This window comes from Hordeum vulgare, chromosome 7H (assembly GCF_904849725.1).
Source record: "Hordeum vulgare subsp. vulgare chromosome 7H, MorexV3_pseudomolecules_assembly, whole genome shotgun sequence".
Taxonomy (NCBI): Eukaryota; Viridiplantae; Streptophyta; class Magnoliopsida; order Poales; family Poaceae; genus Hordeum; species Hordeum vulgare.
Genome location: NC_058524.1, coordinates 404884651 through 404902437, shown reverse-complemented (window position 1 = coordinate 404902437; position 17787 = coordinate 404884651). Strand labels below are relative to the sequence as shown.

Genomic DNA, 17787 nt, shown 5'->3' with positions numbered 1-17787 from the left:
ACGCGGCTCCTATCAGGTTCGTCGACACACCGGGTGGCCTTGTTGGACTTTGTTTACTCTTCTCGAACGTCTTGTGCGAGGGATACCAAGGATACTTTAGGCTATCTCGAGGTTGAGGTTTTCCAATAGGAACTCGAGGAGATCACGGTTTCCCTGATCGAGGTCATTCCGTCGCAGCGTGTGGTAGTTTGTGATGGACTAGTTGGAGCACCCCTGCAGGGTTAAATGGAAAGTCGTGCCCGCGGTTATGTGGCAACATGGAAACTTTATTTAACATCCGGTTTCTAGATAACTTGAAGTAAGCTTAATTAAAATATGCCAACTGTGTGCGTAACCGTGACTGTCTCTCTCGTGAGTTCCTTTCTGTGACTGAGGACACGGTGGGGTTATGTCTGACGTAAGTAGGTGTTCAGGATCATTCATTTGATCATCAGTAGTTCACGTCCGTTATGCGTAGATCTTCCCCCTCTTTTATTCTTGTACTCGTAAGTTAGCCACCTCAAATGAATGCTTAGTCGCTTGTTGCAGCCTCACCACTTAACCATACCCCACCCATTAAGCTTTGCTAGTCTTGATACCTTTGGAAATGAGATTGCCGAGTCCTCTGTGGCTCACATATTACTACAACACCAGTTGCAGGTACATGTAAAGGGTTACTTGACGCGAGCGCGTTGATTGTTCATTGGAGTTTCTTCTTCTTCATCATCGATCTAGGATGGGTCCCAAGACGGCAGCCTGGGATAGCAAGGATGGACGTCATTCTTTTATCGTTTGTTTTCGTCCGTAGTCGGACCCTGCTCTTCTTCATGGTGACTATATATTGTTGTATTGATGTGACTCTGATGTAGCTTGTGGCGAGTGTAAGCCAATTCCATATACTCATCTTTCAGTACATGTACTTGTAACGATATCCATTCTTGCGAAACGACGAGATGCGTTTCTATCCCTGTCGAGGCCCTCGCGCCAAAATAAGGATAGACAACATTTTGGGCATGAGAGTGCCCTTGCCTGGCTACTCCGACGGCGACGCGCTTGGCGGCTTCAACCCCAACACCACCTTCCCGCATGGCGCGCCGCAGCGTTCCTCCCCCACCAGTTTCGGCCACGACCCGTGCACTCCCTCACCCGCGTTCAGTGTCGGCCTCAACACCCAGTACAGCTACTCGCCTTCGCAGCCTCACCTACCCCGTCTCTGCGCCGTGGTGTCCTTCCATTCGCGTTTGCATCATCGCCGCAGTTTTACTACACAGATGTCGACATGGACGACATCATCACAAGCTCTGTCGCCGCCACGTCGCACCCGGAGTTCGGCGTGCAGGGCGAAACAATGGACACCGTCGCGACATCGGCGACGAGGTAGACGATGCCGAGGAGGAGGAGGAGGAAGAGGCGGTGGAGGTGGAACTGTAACCAGTGTCGAAGAAGAAGGAAGGAAGAGAAGGCAGACAGCGAACGACAAGCCAACCGAGCCACGCGTCAAATGGACGTCAAGGGAAGACGAGTGCCTTACCGAAGCGTGGAAGACCGTCAGCATTGGCTCGATCACCAGCGCGAATCAGAACACTGATACGTACTGGGGGAGGATCAAAATGGCGTTTGACGAACGTAAGCTGGTCGACTCCGACTTCGCCAGGGTCCACATGGACCGTAGCGAGAAGACATGTCAAACCGTTGGTCGACGATCCAGACGGTGTGCAACAAGTGGCATGGGATCGTCGAGGAGGTCGTTGCTCGCCCGGAAAGCGGCGCCAACGTCGAGGGGCGGGTATGGATAGAGTTCGCCCACCCTAGTTCGCTGTGTCGCCGTGTGCTTTGTCGAAATGTTTTGTTCACTTTGTGCAGATGGTTCGGATGTTCGGCATGCATCGCGCCGACAACAAGGATCAAGAGTTCAGGTTCCTTCACGTGTTCTCCAGGATCGAGTCGTGCGAGAAGTGGAGGGAAGTTCGGCTCGCCCTTGACAAGGCCAAGGAGACCTATAACCCGGACGGGCCTGCCCCGGCTGCGGCCGAAGGGCGCCCAGGTGGCACCAAAAAAGCCAGGGCGGCAAGGGACGCGGCGCCCGCCGCCGAATGGCTGCACGCTTCGATCGAGCAATGCATTGTCGATGCCAAGAGGGAGGAGAAATCCGAGGCGCGGTGGTCGGCGTTGATGGCGAACCAAGACGTCAAGCTCGACCTTCTCAGGACCACCGTCGCCGCGAAGAACATCAGGCTCGATCTTCTCAGGACCAACGTCGCCGCAAAGAAGAGGAACACCGACCTGACATTCTTGATGGGGGCACACACGACGACGATGGACGAGCAGGTGAAGGTGTGGTACTTCGTGCAGCACGACCTGATCTTAAACTAGATGATGCCGGCGGCGACCACGACGACGACTCCTCCAACCACGTCCAGCGACCCCGGCAGAACCCAAGCCGACCAAACCCCCGACAGAAACCACGCCGACGACACAGACCACCCCGGCAGAACCGACGCTGGCGATGAGCCCGACAGAGGAGCCAAACTGCGCCGAGTCAGTCGTTTGATTCATTCCATCCCTTTTTCTTTTGATCACCGAACTGCTGGGTGTGTTGATCGCCAAACTATGGGCATATGCTGATCACCGGCTTGTGGCATGATCGCCGAATTTGTGGCTTTTTTTAAAGCGGGAAAAACTAATTTGAAAACGTCGGCGTTTGAGGACTGAAACCTAGGGGCGCGGCTGGGAACTCGCTCGCCCCGAGGACAAGAAAAGGGTCGGCTCAACGCCAAAAACACTATCGCCGGGTGCACTCGGGCCAAACGAGGAGCAATGCAACAAGTACAAAAAAATTACAAACGTCTACGAACTAAGTTTAGATGGGATATTTTGGTTGGTTTTAAATGAAGCAGGGCCCATCTTAAAAATCAGGGGGCATGATTAGCGAGGGGAGAAGGGTTAGTTTGTTAAAGTCTGTAAAAATCATGCGTAAGCTTAGCATTTGTGGAGATGCTCTTAACTCTTGGTCCAATGCGCCTAATCCCTTCTCTCGTAGCCGACGTTCATGCCCCCACTGGCACATACAGTGGTTTCAATTGCTATGGCCGCGTTGCGGCTGCGACTGCCAAGAGCTCCAGCCACCGCCACTCTCACCGGCGTGCCCCTTCGGTACGCACTCCCGGAGGAGGAGCCCCTGCCGCGCCGCCCCAACACGGCCCACCTCAATGCGCTGCTCACGTCGTACGGCCGCCGCGGCCGTCTCCGCGACGCCCAGCACCTGTTCGACCAAATGCCCCGCCGGGACGTCATCTCCTGGACCGCTCTCCTCACCGCCTACGCTGACAATGGAGACCTCGCCTCCGCGCGCCTCGTCTTCGACGACATGCCCCGCCGCAACGCCCCCTCCTGGAACGCCCTGCTCTCCGTCTACCTCCGCGCGGGGCAACCAGCCGCCGCGCACGCGCTCTTCTCCAAGATGCCGGTCAGGAACGCGGTGTCCTATGGCGCCATGATCACGGGGCTCTCCAGGGCAGGGATGCTTCGTGAGGCTGAGGCTGTGTATGCGGAGATGCCGCAGCAGTGGCGTGACCCAGTAGGGTCAAATGCGCTGATGGCCGGGTACTTGAGGGCTGGGAAGCTTGGCATGGCTTTGAGGGTGTTTGACGGAATGGCGGTGAGGGATGTCATATCCTGGAGCACGCTGGTCGATGGGCTCTGCAAACACGGAAGCGTGTCGGAGGCGAGGAAGGTGTTCGAGACCATGCCAGAGCGGAACGTGGTGTCGTGGACCTTGATGATTCGTGGATTTGTGAAACTCAGGATGTACAGAGATGCTCTGTTGCTGTTCCTGGACATGAGAAGGGCAGGTGTTCAGGTTAATACAACGACGCTCTCAGTTGTGCTAGATGCTTGTGCTGAGGCTTGCCTTGTCAGAGAAGGAGTTCAGATTCACAGTTTGATTGTAGCAATGGGTTTTGAAACGGATATTTTCTTGGGCGATTCAATAATCATCTTGTATTCCCGGTTAGGTTGGATGGTCGATGCTAGAAGGATGTTTGCTTGCATGAAGTGGAAAGACATAGTATCATGGAACTCGTTGATCACAGGCTATGTTCAGCATAACTTGGTTGAAGAAGCACATGTCCTGTTCAAGTTAATGCCTGACAAGGATGCTGTTTCTTGGACATCGATGGTTGTTGGGTTCGCTAACAGGGGTTGGATGAGGGAGTCTGTTGACCTGTTCGAGCAAATGCCAGGAAAAGATGAGGTTGCTTGGACTGCAGTTATTTCTAGTCTTGCTACAAATGGAGACTATTTAAGTGCAGTGCGGTGGTTTTGTCGCATGGCACGAGAAGGGTGCAAACCTAACACGATAGCTTTTAGTTGTCTACTCAGTGCTTTGGCTAACCTGACAATGTTGAATCAGGGAATGCAAGCTCATGCATATGCAATCAACATGGGATGGATATTTGACTCTTCTGTTCACACTTCTCTGGTATCGATGTACGCAAAATGTGGAAGGTTGGCTGAGGCTTATTGTGTTTTCTCAGCCATTAGCAGGCCAAGTCTTATCGCTACTAATGCTATAATTACAGCATTTGCGCAACATAATTTTGCTGAAGATGCATTCACACTTTTTACCAAAATGCAAAATGATGGCCACAAGCCTAACCATGCGACATTCGTGGGAATTCTGACTGGCTGTGCACGTGCTGGTCTGGTTCAAGAAGGTTACAACTACTTTGAGTCAATGAGATCAGTCTATGGCATTGAACCAAACCCTGACCATTATACATGTATGGTTGATCTTTTAGGTCGTGCAGGCCTCCTTGCCGAAGCACTGAAAATGATTAACTCAATGCCACAGGATGATCATTCTGATGCATGGGCAGCTTTGCTCAGTGCTAGTAGTCTCCATTCTAATCTTGCTTATGCAAAAATAGCAGCACAGAAGCTTCTTGAGTTGGATCCTTATGATGCAACAGCTTATACCGTCCTGTCAAATATGTTATCATCTGCGGGGATGAAGGATGACAGAGACATGCTAAAAGTTAAACAGTTGTCCAACATGGCCAGTAAAAGCCCTGGCTATAGCCTTATTATACATGATAAGGCTGCAGAAAACAGAATGCATAGTGAACACTTCTAGACTTATGTAGTTCTAGATAAGTTTCAGGCCAAAACCCAAAATAATAAATTCGCTACTGTTCTAATGCCGAGAGTTGATGTTGATTTTATTGATCATGTTGAGTCAAGAAAATTGGCAGATGATTTCGAAAAGAGCTCGCATGATCATGTGCAGCCCCTGTTTTAATGCAATGGAAAAATTGAGGATCCTATGCACCACAACTCCTCTGCTACAGAGAAGAGCCAAAGAACAAGGAACTCTTGGCCGTTTTCTCAACTGATACAGGAGTATGTTCTGCACTGAGTGAAGCATAAGGCTGATTCTAAAGAGACAACCATGACCAAGGTAAGTTCAATGGTTTGTTTCTTATTAAGCTTTTCTTTTAGCAATATAAGTTTGTTACTTTTGAGATAGGCTTACGGGGAGAAGGGGGAACAAGCACACATGGAACAGTGCTGTACAGCAGGGACTTAGATGCTGTGTTTGAGAAGGAATAAGGATGTATTTCTCCATGTTATCTACAACAGATTTAGGATTTTTTTTCTCTCTTTGTATATTATCAAAGTGGCAGATGTTGGAGTAAGATTTGCATGCTAAATACATCATGCCTCCATAATATGACTGGAAGATGCAGAACAGCCGTTATCAAAACTATAACCTAACTCATAGATGGCTGTCCACCATGCGTTCCTGATTCAGTTAGAAAAAAAAAAGCCTTTAGTCCCAAACAAGTTGGGGTAGGCTATTCAATAATTTATTTATTCTGTAAAAATAGAATTTGTTCGGAGCGAATTACTGGATAACAGTGGGGAAGAGCTATATATTTTGTGAATACATGATCTGTGGTCAAGTTTGATGGCCTTTATTTTATCCTAGTTCTTTTCTATATATCCCACTCTCCAGCCATTTTTCAGTTTTGCATCACTCCCTTAGTCATGTCAAGATCATGACATTCATTATATGATGTTAGGTGAGATGTTTAACCGTACAGAACGGCACAAGAATCATGACCACTCTAATACTCTAACCAATTCGCTTCAACTTCATCACTTAATTTTCTTTCATCAGCAAGCTTGATGGGATCCCATAAATAGAACAACATTTGCAATTTGACTATAATTGCCATTTGCTTGTGATCAATGGATCTGTTCCTTTTTTCCATCATCTTATGCTCATGCATCTTTGCTGCAGTGTCTTGGAGAAAACTCAGTAGGCTGAGGCTAAGGCTTCCACCTGGACCTCCAAGATGGCCAATCTTTGGGAACCTTCTCCAGTTGAGCCCTCTTCCCCACAAGGACTTCGCTCGATTTTGTACCAAGTATGGCCCCCTTGTCTATCTTCGTCTTGGAACCATTGATGCCATCACCACTGATGACCCTGAAGTCATCCGTGAAATTCTTGTCCGGCAAGACGAGGTCTTCGCTTCACGGCCTCGGACATTGGCTGCTGTCCACCTTGCCTATGGCTGTGGCGATGTGGCTCTTGCTCCACTGGGGCCAAACTGGAAGAGGATGAGGAGGGTTTGCATGGAGCACCTGCTTACCACCAAGCGGCTCGAATCTTTCGCTGCTCACCGAGCTCAGGAAGCTGAGCACCTCTGTGAGTTTGTATGGGCTAAATCCCAGTCAGGGAAGCCTGTGAATCTCAGAGAGGTTCTTGGGGCATTTTCAATGAACAATGTCACAAGAATGTTACTCGGGAAGCAGTACTTTGGGCTGCAGTCAGCAGGCCCTGGTGAAGCGATGGAGTTCATGCACATCACCCATGAGCTGTTCTTTCTGCTGGGCCTGATCTATCTTGGGGATTACTTGCCTGCCTGGAGGTGGGTTGATCCATATGGGTGCGAGAAGAAGATGAGAGAGGTTGAGAAGAAGGTGGATGATTTTCACCAGAAGATAATTGATGAGCACAGGAAGGCAAGGGATGCCAGGAAGAGTGCTGCATCCCTTGATGATGGTGATGATAGCAAAGAAGACATGGACTTTGTTGATGTGCTGCTTTCCTTGCCTGGTGAGAATGGGAATGAGCACATGGATGATGTGGAGATCAAAGCCTTAATGCAGGTATCCTTACTGCTCGAGTTCATTTTCTTTAATCTAGCTTGTCTTTTAACCAATTACGATTCTGCTCTGTCACCATTGCATGTGTTATTCTTCAAATTGATTTGGTTTCGTAGTTGTTGTGCAATCATATTTTTAAGAGCTAACCGCAAAAAAGTCATTTGTGGCACTGAGGGTAATTATACCCCTTTTGACAATTTGATAAATAGATGGTAAAAGGAGAGTAGGAAGTTCACTGTTTGATTTCACAGCACAGTTTACAATTTGCTTACTTCACTGTTTGATTTCACAGCACAGTTTACAATTTGCTTCCCCCCCCCCCCCCCCCCCCCCCCCCACACACACACACAGAGTTTGGCTTTGTTATAATAAACAGCTGTTCTCGCTTGTGCTAAAGAAACCACCATGTTATCTTCTTTGTAGATCATGTTTATTTAGGTTTGTAGATGTTGTTCGGTATTACTACTACAAATGAATACTGCTTCTACTGTTAAAAGAGGAAGCGCGTAGGATAGGAACATGCACATTCTGAATGAACAAAATCATCCATGTGTGTATGTACACGCAGGACATGATCGCTGCTGCCACTGATACTTCATCGGTGACCAACGAGTGGGTGATGGCCGAGGTGATCAAGAACCCCTGCGTCCTCCGCAAGATCCAGGAGGAGCTGGACGCCGTCGTGGGCCGCAGCCGCATGGTGGTGGAGTCGGACCTCCCCCACCTGACGTACCTCCGCTGCGTGGTCCGGGAGTCCTTCCGGATGCACCCGGCCGGGCCGTTCCTGATCCCGCACGAGTCACTCAAGGCGACGACGATCATGGGCTACGACATCCCGGCGCAGACGAGGATCTTCATCAACACCCACGCGCTGGGCCGGAACCCGCGCATCTGGGACGACGTCGGCGAGTTCCACCCCGAGAGGCACCTCCCGGCCGATGGCGGCCGCGTGGAGATCAGCCACCTGCCGGACTTCAAGATCCTGCCTTTCAGCGCCGGGAAGCGCAAGTGCCCCGGGGCGCCGCTGGGCGTCATCCTGGTGCTCATGGCGCTCGCCAGGCTCTTCCACTGCTTCGACTGGTCCCCGCCCGACGGCCTCCGCCCCGAGGACATCGACACCGACGAGGTGTATGGGATGACCATGCCCAAGGCCAAGCCGCTCATCGCCGCTGCTCAGCCGCGCCTGCCGCCGCAGATGTACGGCTCCTGTCCTAGCCATGGCATGCAGATGCAGTAAGGTCGAGCAAACACATGCATGGATGTTTACCACAAGAATGCTGAAAGAATACATACATACATACATTGATACATATATGTAATCTGAGGTATATCAACGCAAAACACAATGAATTGAATCATTTTCATATCATTAACTGTTTCTCTCTGGATCTTGCGTTCATGGGTGTAGTTAATTACTAGTAGATCTTGTTCATGCATGAAGAGAGATAGCTTTGTAGATGGATGCACTTATCTGGCTCCTCTACAGTGGTGTTATTACTGTACCGTTACAGTAGCATGTACTCGCTCTGTTCTAGTTCTCTTCAAATACAATTATTTAGGTATAGTGCAAGTATAACCTACCGTTCAATCCAATCCGAAGGCTCACCTTTCTCCTTCTCAGTCTCCCTCACAGCAACGCCTTCTTCCCAGTCCCAGGGGAGATCATGGCCGGCAAGAGATTGCAGAAGAGTATAAGGAGTATGTTGCTAACAAAATTTGGATACATCAAACCGTAGTCACTGTAAAATCTTAAAACAGAGAGTCAATCAAATAAAAGAACAACACAAATCAGAAGCTTATGCATATTCCATATCACCATTCACAACATGCCAGAAAGACAATGTGATGACAAATCTAGAAGTAAAACACACACACACACACACACACACTAAAAGCAGCATTCAGAATCGCATACACAAGACATTAGAAAATATGGGCAATATTTTCTAAATGTCAGCTAGAGAAGCAGATCTCAAGTCCAAATATAATTTCTCAAAACATGTTACTTGAGAGCTCCATATTCCGATTCAGAATGACAGGCGTTCAATCGATAAGAATCCAGTTTGACATATATATTTCCTATAATTTCTTTTCTTTCCGCAGCTCATTTCCTATAATCAATCCAAGCAAATCTTGTCCAACGAATCATTGAACAATGAGATGAGAAGTATAATCCATATACAATCTGTAACTATCTAAACTCCTTCCGGAGCAAGTATCTGCCAGGCTTCAGCACCGGACCACCGGCAGACCAGTTCTTCACGGCCAGCTCCGCCGCCGCCGACCCCTCGTGCGGCTGCTGGGGAAGGGCCTGCGTCCAGTCGGCAACCGCGGACTCGGCAACGAAGAGGTTGGTGATGTCCCTGAGCGGCACCCGCCTCCGCGCCCTCCCTAGCCGCTTCAGCTTGCAGCTCCTGACGGCTACTACGCCATGAGGACGGGCGACGGCGGCGGTCGGCGGCGGCAGATTCTCCTTGTCGGCGCGGTCAACTGCCATCTCGGAGAAGATAAGAGCCACCTGCCGCTCTCGGAATCCGGCCGGCTCGGTGCTGGTGCTGGTGCTGCGCTAGGCGGCGAGGTGGCTGGGTTGCAGCTTGTGATGGGACTGGGAAGATCTGCCATGGGTACTTGTAGTTGTAGCGGAGGTAGGAGGGAATGAGAGCGAGAGGGATGAAAAGATTTGAGTTTCGGGGGAAATTTTGGGATGGAGACGAGTGGAGGGAGCGGAGGGTCTGCGTTTCCTTCCAGTTTTGGCCGGAAGGCTCCAACAGCCTGCGAATCTTGAAAAATTTCGCTAAATGTTTGGAAGAAATCGGGATTCGAGGCGGGGAGGGAAAGCGAGGAGCGCGCTGGAAACTTTGGCGCGGGCAACTCAAATCGTACAACGCGCACACTCCCTCGGTCCCTCCCTCGCGATAGATACCGTATGGGCCGGCCCGTATAATGCTCCCTTTTCCCGGTTTTAGGAAGCTCCCAGAAGCTTCCTGGCCCGGGTTTCTTTTTTAGTTCTTTTGGACAGGTTTTGTTCTTTTTTTATGTTTTTTTATTTTGTCTTTCATTTTTTTTTCTCAAATGCATGAAACCTTTTATGAATACGAACACTGGTTTTCAAATTCATGAACTTTTTAAAAATTTGTGATCTTTTTCCAAATTCGTGAACCTTTTTTACAAAATCTGGTTAACTGTTTTACAAATCCATGAACTTATCTTCCAAATGCATGAAATGTTTTTCCAATCCATGACCTTTTTCCAAATTGAAGATTTTTTTCTAAATCCATGACCTTTTTTTATTTTCTTTGAAAACATAAAACTATTGAGCTTTTCCATATTCATTTTTTTTATTTCATGATTTTTTTTTTTTCAGATTCGCCATCTTTTTCAGATTCATGAACTGTTACTATTTTTTGTGGATTTGTTTAGTGCATGAATTTTCACTTTTTATTTTTTAATTTTGTGAACTTTTCCGAAATGGTCAATGGTCAACAGTCGGACTGCTAACAGAACCATCTAAACCAAGTGAACAGGGAAAATAAAAAGCAAACAAACAAGGAAACTTTTTTGTGCTAGCGAACGGGTATTGAGGTAGAGCTCTCAACTCTTTTATTGGTCCGACCCATTAGCAATAGATGTGTGAGCTCCAGTTAGGAGCTCTTTATTGTTCACACCGACGGTGTGAGGGAATTCAGTTTTCGTGAGGAGAAAATGGGTCGTCGACGTGATGGGTTCATTTTTTGGTATGGGTTGGGGTTGAATTGGCGGCCCACCACGTGTTTGTTTCTTTTTATTGTTTATAAGCGCACGCGCTATGCTGTAGTCGGCTGATGCGTGAAGAAAATCGATCACCTCACCAGTCATTTGATTCGGTGAACAAGAGTCGTCTAATTCACTATGTAAGTGATCGTTGTTTGTAGCATGGTCAACATTTTTATAACATGGTTGTCGTTGCACATGGTCAGCGTTGCATGCCCAAGTCTGCAGAATGGTTAACATTGTACAATTAAGTTTGCAACATCATCGACATTGTTGAGGTCTACAACATGTTCAATGGTGCAGAAGCAAGTCTACAACATAGTCGTCGTTGCAAAAGCCTTCAACATAGTTGAGGATTTATGTTGGGAATTAGCACGCTGTTGGTTCAAAACAACAACAAAAAAGAATTGGTCTTAGCATCACTTAATGTACTAATTCAAGGATCATTGCTCAACACAAAAAGAAATATATGTAACGACATATTGCTGGAATTTAACTGTTTTGTGCCAGCCCAAGGACTATTTTTAGAATTTCTAATAAATCCTATAGACCCACTAAGCCCATTCGTGTAAGGCAAAAGGTGAAACCAAAGATTAGTCCCACATTGCTAGTTTGGTAGGAGTTGGACCTCCTTATAAGGAAGGATGGTTTCGCACAAGTATGAGCATGAGAACAAGAGAGACATACACGCGCACTCATCCTCCTCCACCTTCGCCGCCCGCCTCGCCTCTCCTCTCCACGAGGCGGGTTGCGGGAATGAGCCGATGACTAATTTTTGCCACGCACGACTGGTATACGAAAGGTCGCTTGGGAGATGAAACATTTTGTTGTAGTGGAAATTGAATACGAACGCTGCACTTCTTTGGCGGTTGCGTGTTTGTTTCGTCTCCCTCTTTTGCTTCACCTCCCATCGCTGCCCGTTCGCCTCATTCTCCTGTGCCTATAAAAGAGAGGTCGCTCCTATCGACAGATACACATTAGATCGATCATCTTCCTCTGACCGTCAAGTTTCAAACCATGTGTTGCTGCTAGGTTCTTCCCCATCCTGGCTTGCGGCATGCACCACAGGTCGGGACAGTAGGCCTCCAAAACCCCACTGATTTGAGCCCTGTACGGGAGAAGGGTGATAAGGTTTTTGGGGAGTGCTCTGCGCAACTACTGGCTTCTTCATCACTGGACGCCGACGACCACTTCCCGGACGACGACTTCTTCCCCGACATCGACAACCTCTTCGACAACATGGCCCGTGACGACGTCAACACCAATCCCACTGATGCTGTTGCAACTCAGTATGTGTTCGTATTCTTCTTGTTTGAGTTCCTGCTGCAACTTCTTGTTATAGTTTCTGTTCTAGAAATGTTTCGTTCATACTCATCACTTCACATGCTCCTTGCATACTCTTTATATGGTCGCATGTCTTGTCTTATAATTGCTATGGTAGTCATGATTTATCTACTATTTATGCTAGTAAAATCACATGGTAAAATCGCTCATATTTTCTGTTGGGTTACGTAACATAAATTCAAAATTTTCCTACGCATATTCAGATCTTCCTATGGAGAGACCAGCAACGAGAGAGGGGTAAGAGCATCTTCATACCTTTGAAGATCGCTAAGCGGAAGCGTTGCTAGAACGCGGTTGATGGAGTCGTACTCGCAGCGATTCCGATCTAGTGCCGAACTATGGCACCTCCGCGTTCAACACACGTGAAGCCCGGTGACGTCTCCCGCACCTTGATCCAGCAAGGAGGAGGGAGAGGTTGGGGAAGAACTCCAGCAGCACGACGGCGTGGTGTCGATGAAGAGACGAGGTCTCCCGACAGGGCTTCGCCAAGCACCGGCAGAGAGGAGGGGGAAGAAGGGTAGGGCTGCGCCGAGAGAGAGGGAAAAGTCTATCTCCCAATGGCCAAAAGTGCCCGGTATATATAGGGGAAGGGAGGGGCTGCGCCCCCTTGAGGGTTTCCCCCTCCTGGGGGGGTGGCAGCCCTAGATGGGGGCTGGTGCGGCGGCCAAGGGGGGAGGAGGGGTGTGGCGCACCCCTGGTGGGCCTTAGGCCCACCTGGCTTAGGGTTTGCCCCCCCCCCTTTTCTCTCCCCTGCGCACTGGGCTGAGTGGGGAGCCATACCAGCCCACCTAGGGGCTGGTTCCCTCCCCCACTTGGCCCATCTTACCTCCCGGGGTCATTGCCCCCCTTCGGTGGACCCCCGGGGCCACCTCCGGTGGTCCTGGTACGTTACTGGTGATGCCCGAAACACTTCCGGTGTCTGAAACCATCCGTCCTATATATCAATCTTTACCTCCGGACAATCCCGGAGCTCCTCGTGACGTCTGGGATCTCATCAGGGACTCCGAACAACTTTCGGTAACCTCGTATAACAATTCCCTATAACCCTAGCGTCACCGAACCTTAAGTGTGTAGACCCTACGGGTTCGGGAGACAGGCAGACATGACCGAGACACCTCTCTGGCCAATAACCATCAGCGGGGTCTGGATACCCATGGTGGCTCCCACTTGCTCCACGATGATCTCATCGGATGAACCACGATGTCAAGGATTCAATCAATCCCGTATACAATTCCCTTTGTCTGTTGGTATAGAACTTGCCCGAGATTCGATCGTCGGTATACCAATACCTTGTTCAATCTCGTTACCGGTAAGTCTCTTTACTCGTTCCGTAGCACGTCATCGTGTGACTAACTCCTTAGTCACATTGAGCTCATGATGATGTTCTACTGAGTGGGCCCAGAGATACCTCTCCGTCACACGGAGTGACAAATCCCGATCTCGATTCGTACCAACCCAACAGACACTTTCGGAGGTACCCGTTGTGCACCTTTATAGTCACCCAGTTACGTTGTGACGTTTGATACACCCAAAGCTCTCCTACGGTATCCGGGAGTTGCACAATCTCACGGTCGAAGAAAAAGATACTTGACATTAGAAAAGCTTTAGCATACGAACAATACGATCTAGTGCTATGCTTAGGATTGGATCTTGTCCATCACATCATTCTCCTAATGATGTGATCCCGTTGTCAATGACATCTAATGCCCATGATCAGGAAACCATGATCATCTATTGACTAACGAGCTAGCCAACTAGAGGCTTGCTAGGGACACTTTGTGGTCTATTTATTTACACATGTATTACTGTTTCCTGTTAATACAATTATAGCATGAACAATAGACGATTATCATGAAGAAGGAATATGATAATAACCATTTTATTATTGCCTCTAGGGAATATTTCCAACAGTCTCCCACTTGCACTAGAGTCAATAATCTAGTTACATTGTGATGTATCGAACACCCATAGCATTATGGTGTTGATCATGTTTTTCTCGTGGAAAAGGTTTAGTCAACGGGTCTGCAACATTCAGATCCGTGTGTACTTTACAAATATCTATCACTCCACTCTGGACATGGTCCTGGATGGAGTTGTAGCGGCGTTTGATGTGCTTCGTCTTCCGGTGAAACCTGGGCTCCTTGGCTATGGCAATGGCCCCAGTGTTATCACAGAAGAGTGTCATTGGACCCGACACGCTTGGAACCACTCCAAGGTCGGTGGTGAGCTCCTTCATCCAAATTCCTTCATGAGCTGCTTCTGAAGCAGCTATGTACTCCGCTTCACATGTAGATGCTGCCACGACTTCTTGCTTGCTGCTGCACCAGCTCACTGCCCCACCATTCAACACATATATGTATCCGGTCTGTGACTTAGAATCATCCGGATCCGTGTCGAAGCTAGCGTCGACGTAACCCTTTACGACGAGCTCTTCGTCACCTCCATAAACGAGAAACATTTCCTTAGTCCTTTTCAGGTACTTAAGGATATTCTTGACCGCTGTCCAGTGTTCCATACCGGTATCACTTTGGTACCTCCCTACCAAACTTATGGCAAGGTTTATATCAGGTCTGGTACACAGCATGGCATACATTAGAGAGCCCACGGCTGAAGCGTAGGGGACAGAACTCATCTTCTCTTTTTCTGCTGCCGTGGTCGGCGACTGAGTCTTACTCAATCTCATACCTTGCAAAACTGGCAAGAACCCTTTCTTTGAGTTTTCCATATTGAACTTCTTCAATATCTTGTCAAGGTATGTACTTTGCGAAAGACCTATGAGGCGTCTTGATCTATCTCTATAGATCTTGATGCCTAATATGTATGCAGCTTCTACAAGGTCCTTCATTGAAAAACTCTTGTTCAAATAGGCCTTTATGCTCTCCAACATTTCTGTATTGTTCCCCATCAATAATATGTCATCCACATACAGTATGAGGAAAGCTACAGAGCTCCCACTCACTTTCTTGTACAGACAGGCTTCTCCGTAAACCTGTATGAACCCAAACGCTTTAATCACCTCATTAAAGCGAATGTTCCAACTCCGAGATGCTTGCACCAGCCCATAGATGGAGCGCTGGAGCTTGCACACTTTGTTAGCACCCTTAGGGTCGACAAAACCTTCTGGTTGCATCATATACAACTCTTCCTTAAGGTTCCCGTTAAGGAACGATGTTTTGACGTCCATTTGCCAAATTTCATAATCATAAAAGGCGGCAATTGCTAACATGATTCAGACTGATTTCAGCTTTGCTATGGGAGAGAAAGTCTCTTCATAGTCAACTCCTTGAATTTGTCGAAAACCCTTTGCGACAAGTCGAGCTTTGTAAACGGTTACATTACCGTTTGCATCAGTCTTCTTCTTGAAGATCCATTTATTTTCTATGGCTCGCCGGTCATCGGGCAAGTCCACCAAAGTCCATACTTTGTTCTCATACATGGATCCTATCTCGGATTTCATAGCTTCAATCCATTTGTTGGAATCCGGGCCCGCCATCGCTTCTTCATAGTTCGAAGGTTCATCATTGTCTAACAACATGATTTCCATCACAGGGTTGTCGTACCACTCTGGTGCGGAGCGTGCCCTTGTGGACCTTCGCGGTTCAGCAGTAACTTGATCCGAAGCTTCATGATTATCATCATTAACTTCCTCTTCAGTTGGTGTAGGCGCCACAGGAACAACTTCCCGTGCTGCGCTACTATCCTGTTCGAGAGGGGGTGTAATTACCTCATCAAGTTCTACCTTCCTCCCACTTACTTCTTTCGAGAGAAACTCTTTCTCTAGAAAGGATCCGTTCTTGGCAACAAAGGTTTTACCTTCGGATCTAAGATAGAAGGTATACCCAATAGTTTCCTTAGGGTATCCTATGAATACACATTTCTCCGCTTTGGGTTCGAGCTTTTCTGGTTGAAGTTTCTTCACATAAGCATCACAGCCCCAAACTTTAAGAAACGACAACTTAGGTTTCTTGCCAAACTATAGTTCATACGGTGTCACCTCAACGGATTTAGACGGTGCCCTATTTAAAGTGAATGCTGCAGTTTCTAATGTGTATCCCCAAAATGATAGCGGTAAGTCGGTAAGAGACATCATAGATCGTACCATATCTAATAAAGTGCGATTACGACGTTCAGACACTCCGTTGCGTTGCGGTGTGCCAGGCGGCGTCAGTTGTGAAACGATTCCACACTTCCTTAGGTGTGTGCCAAACTCGTGACTCAAATATTCTCCTCCACGATCAGATCGTAGACATTTAATTTTTCTGTCACGTTGATTCTCAACCTCACTCTGAAATTCCTTGAACTTTTCAAACGTCTCAGATTTGTGCTTCATCAAGTAGATATACCCATACCTACTCAAATAATCGGTGAGAGTGAGAACATAACGATAACACCGCGAGCTTCAACGTTCATTGGACCACACACATCAGTATGTATTATTTCCAATATGTCGGTTGCTCTCTCCATTATTCCAGAGAATGGAGTCTTAGTCATCTTACCCATGAGGCACGGTTCGCATGTGTCAAATGATTCAAAGTCAAGAGACTCTAATAGTCCATCAGTATGGAGCTTCTTCATGCGCTTAACACCGATATGACCAAGGCGGCAGTGCCACAAATATGTGGGACTATCATTATCAACTTTACATCTTTTGGTACTCACACTATGAATATGTGTAACATCACGATCGAGATTCATCAAGAATAAACCATTTACCAGCGGAGCATGACCATAAAACATATCACTCATATAAATAGAACAACCATTATTCTCTGACTTAAATGAGTAGCCGTATCGCATTAAGCAAGACCCTGATACAATGTTCATGCTTAAAGCTGGTACTAAATAACAATTATTAAGGTTTAAAACTAGTCCCGGCAGTAGATGTAGAGGTAGCGTGCCGACGGCGATCACATCGACCTTGGAACCATTCCCGACGCGCATCGACACCTCGTCCTTGGCCAGTCTCCGCTTATTCCGCAGTTCCTGCTTTGAGTTGCAAATGTGAGCAACAACACCGGTATCAAATACCCAGGAGCTACTACGAGCGCTGGTAAGGTACACATCAATAACATGCATATCACATATACCTTTAACGTTGCCGGCCTTCTTGTCCGCTAAGTATTTGGGGCAGTTCCGCTTCCAGTGACCTTTTCCCTTGCAATAGAAGCACTCAGTCTCAGGCTTGGGTCCATTCTTTTTCTTCTTCCGGCATCTGGCTTACCGGGCGCGGCAACAGCTTTGCCGTCTTTCTTGAAGTTCTTCTTACCCTTGCCTTTCTTGAAACTAGTGGTCTTGTTGACCATCAACACTTGATGGTCTTTCTTGATTTCTACTTCTGCAGACTTGAGCATCGAGTACAACTCGGGAATGGTCTTTTCCATCCCTTGCATGTTGTAGTTAAGCACAAAGCCTTTGTAGCTTGGTGGGAGAGACGAGAGGATTCTGTCAATTATAGCATCATCCGGAAGTTCGACTCCAAGTGAAGTCAGACGACCGTGTAACCCAGACATTTTGAGTATGTGCTCACTGACAGAACTGTTC

The 17787-nt window shown here is 47.9% G+C and overlaps 3 protein-coding genes across 3 annotated transcripts; 2 read left to right on the top strand and 1 right to left on the bottom strand.

Moving 5' to 3' along the window:
* The first annotated feature begins 2977 nt into the window (after positions 1 to 2977).
* Positions 2978 to 5177, top strand: LOC123412232 (pentatricopeptide repeat-containing protein At1g53600, mitochondrial). The gene has a single exon (XM_045105173.1). The coding sequence runs from the start codon at positions 3029 to 3031 to the stop codon at positions 5111 to 5113; it is 2085 nt and encodes a 694-aa protein (XP_044961108.1). The 5' UTR covers positions 2978 to 3028; the 3' UTR covers positions 5114 to 5177.
* A 1039-nt stretch (positions 5178 to 6216) lies between these two features.
* Positions 6217 to 8536, top strand: LOC123412233 (cytochrome P450 703A2). The gene is made up of 2 exons (XM_045105174.1): positions 6217 to 7155; positions 7721 to 8536. The coding sequence occupies exons 1-2, from the start codon at positions 6232 to 6234 to the stop codon at positions 8387 to 8389; spliced, it is 1593 nt and encodes a 530-aa protein (XP_044961109.1). The 5' UTR covers positions 6217 to 6231; the 3' UTR covers positions 8390 to 8536.
* Positions 8537 to 9124: 588 nt separating this feature from the next.
* Positions 9125 to 9881, bottom strand: LOC123412234. The gene has a single exon (XM_045105175.1). The coding sequence runs from the start codon at positions 9647 to 9649 to the stop codon at positions 9344 to 9346; it is 306 nt and encodes a 101-aa protein (XP_044961110.1). The 5' UTR covers positions 9650 to 9881; the 3' UTR covers positions 9125 to 9343.
* Between the last annotated feature and the right edge of the window lie 7906 nt (positions 9882 to 17787).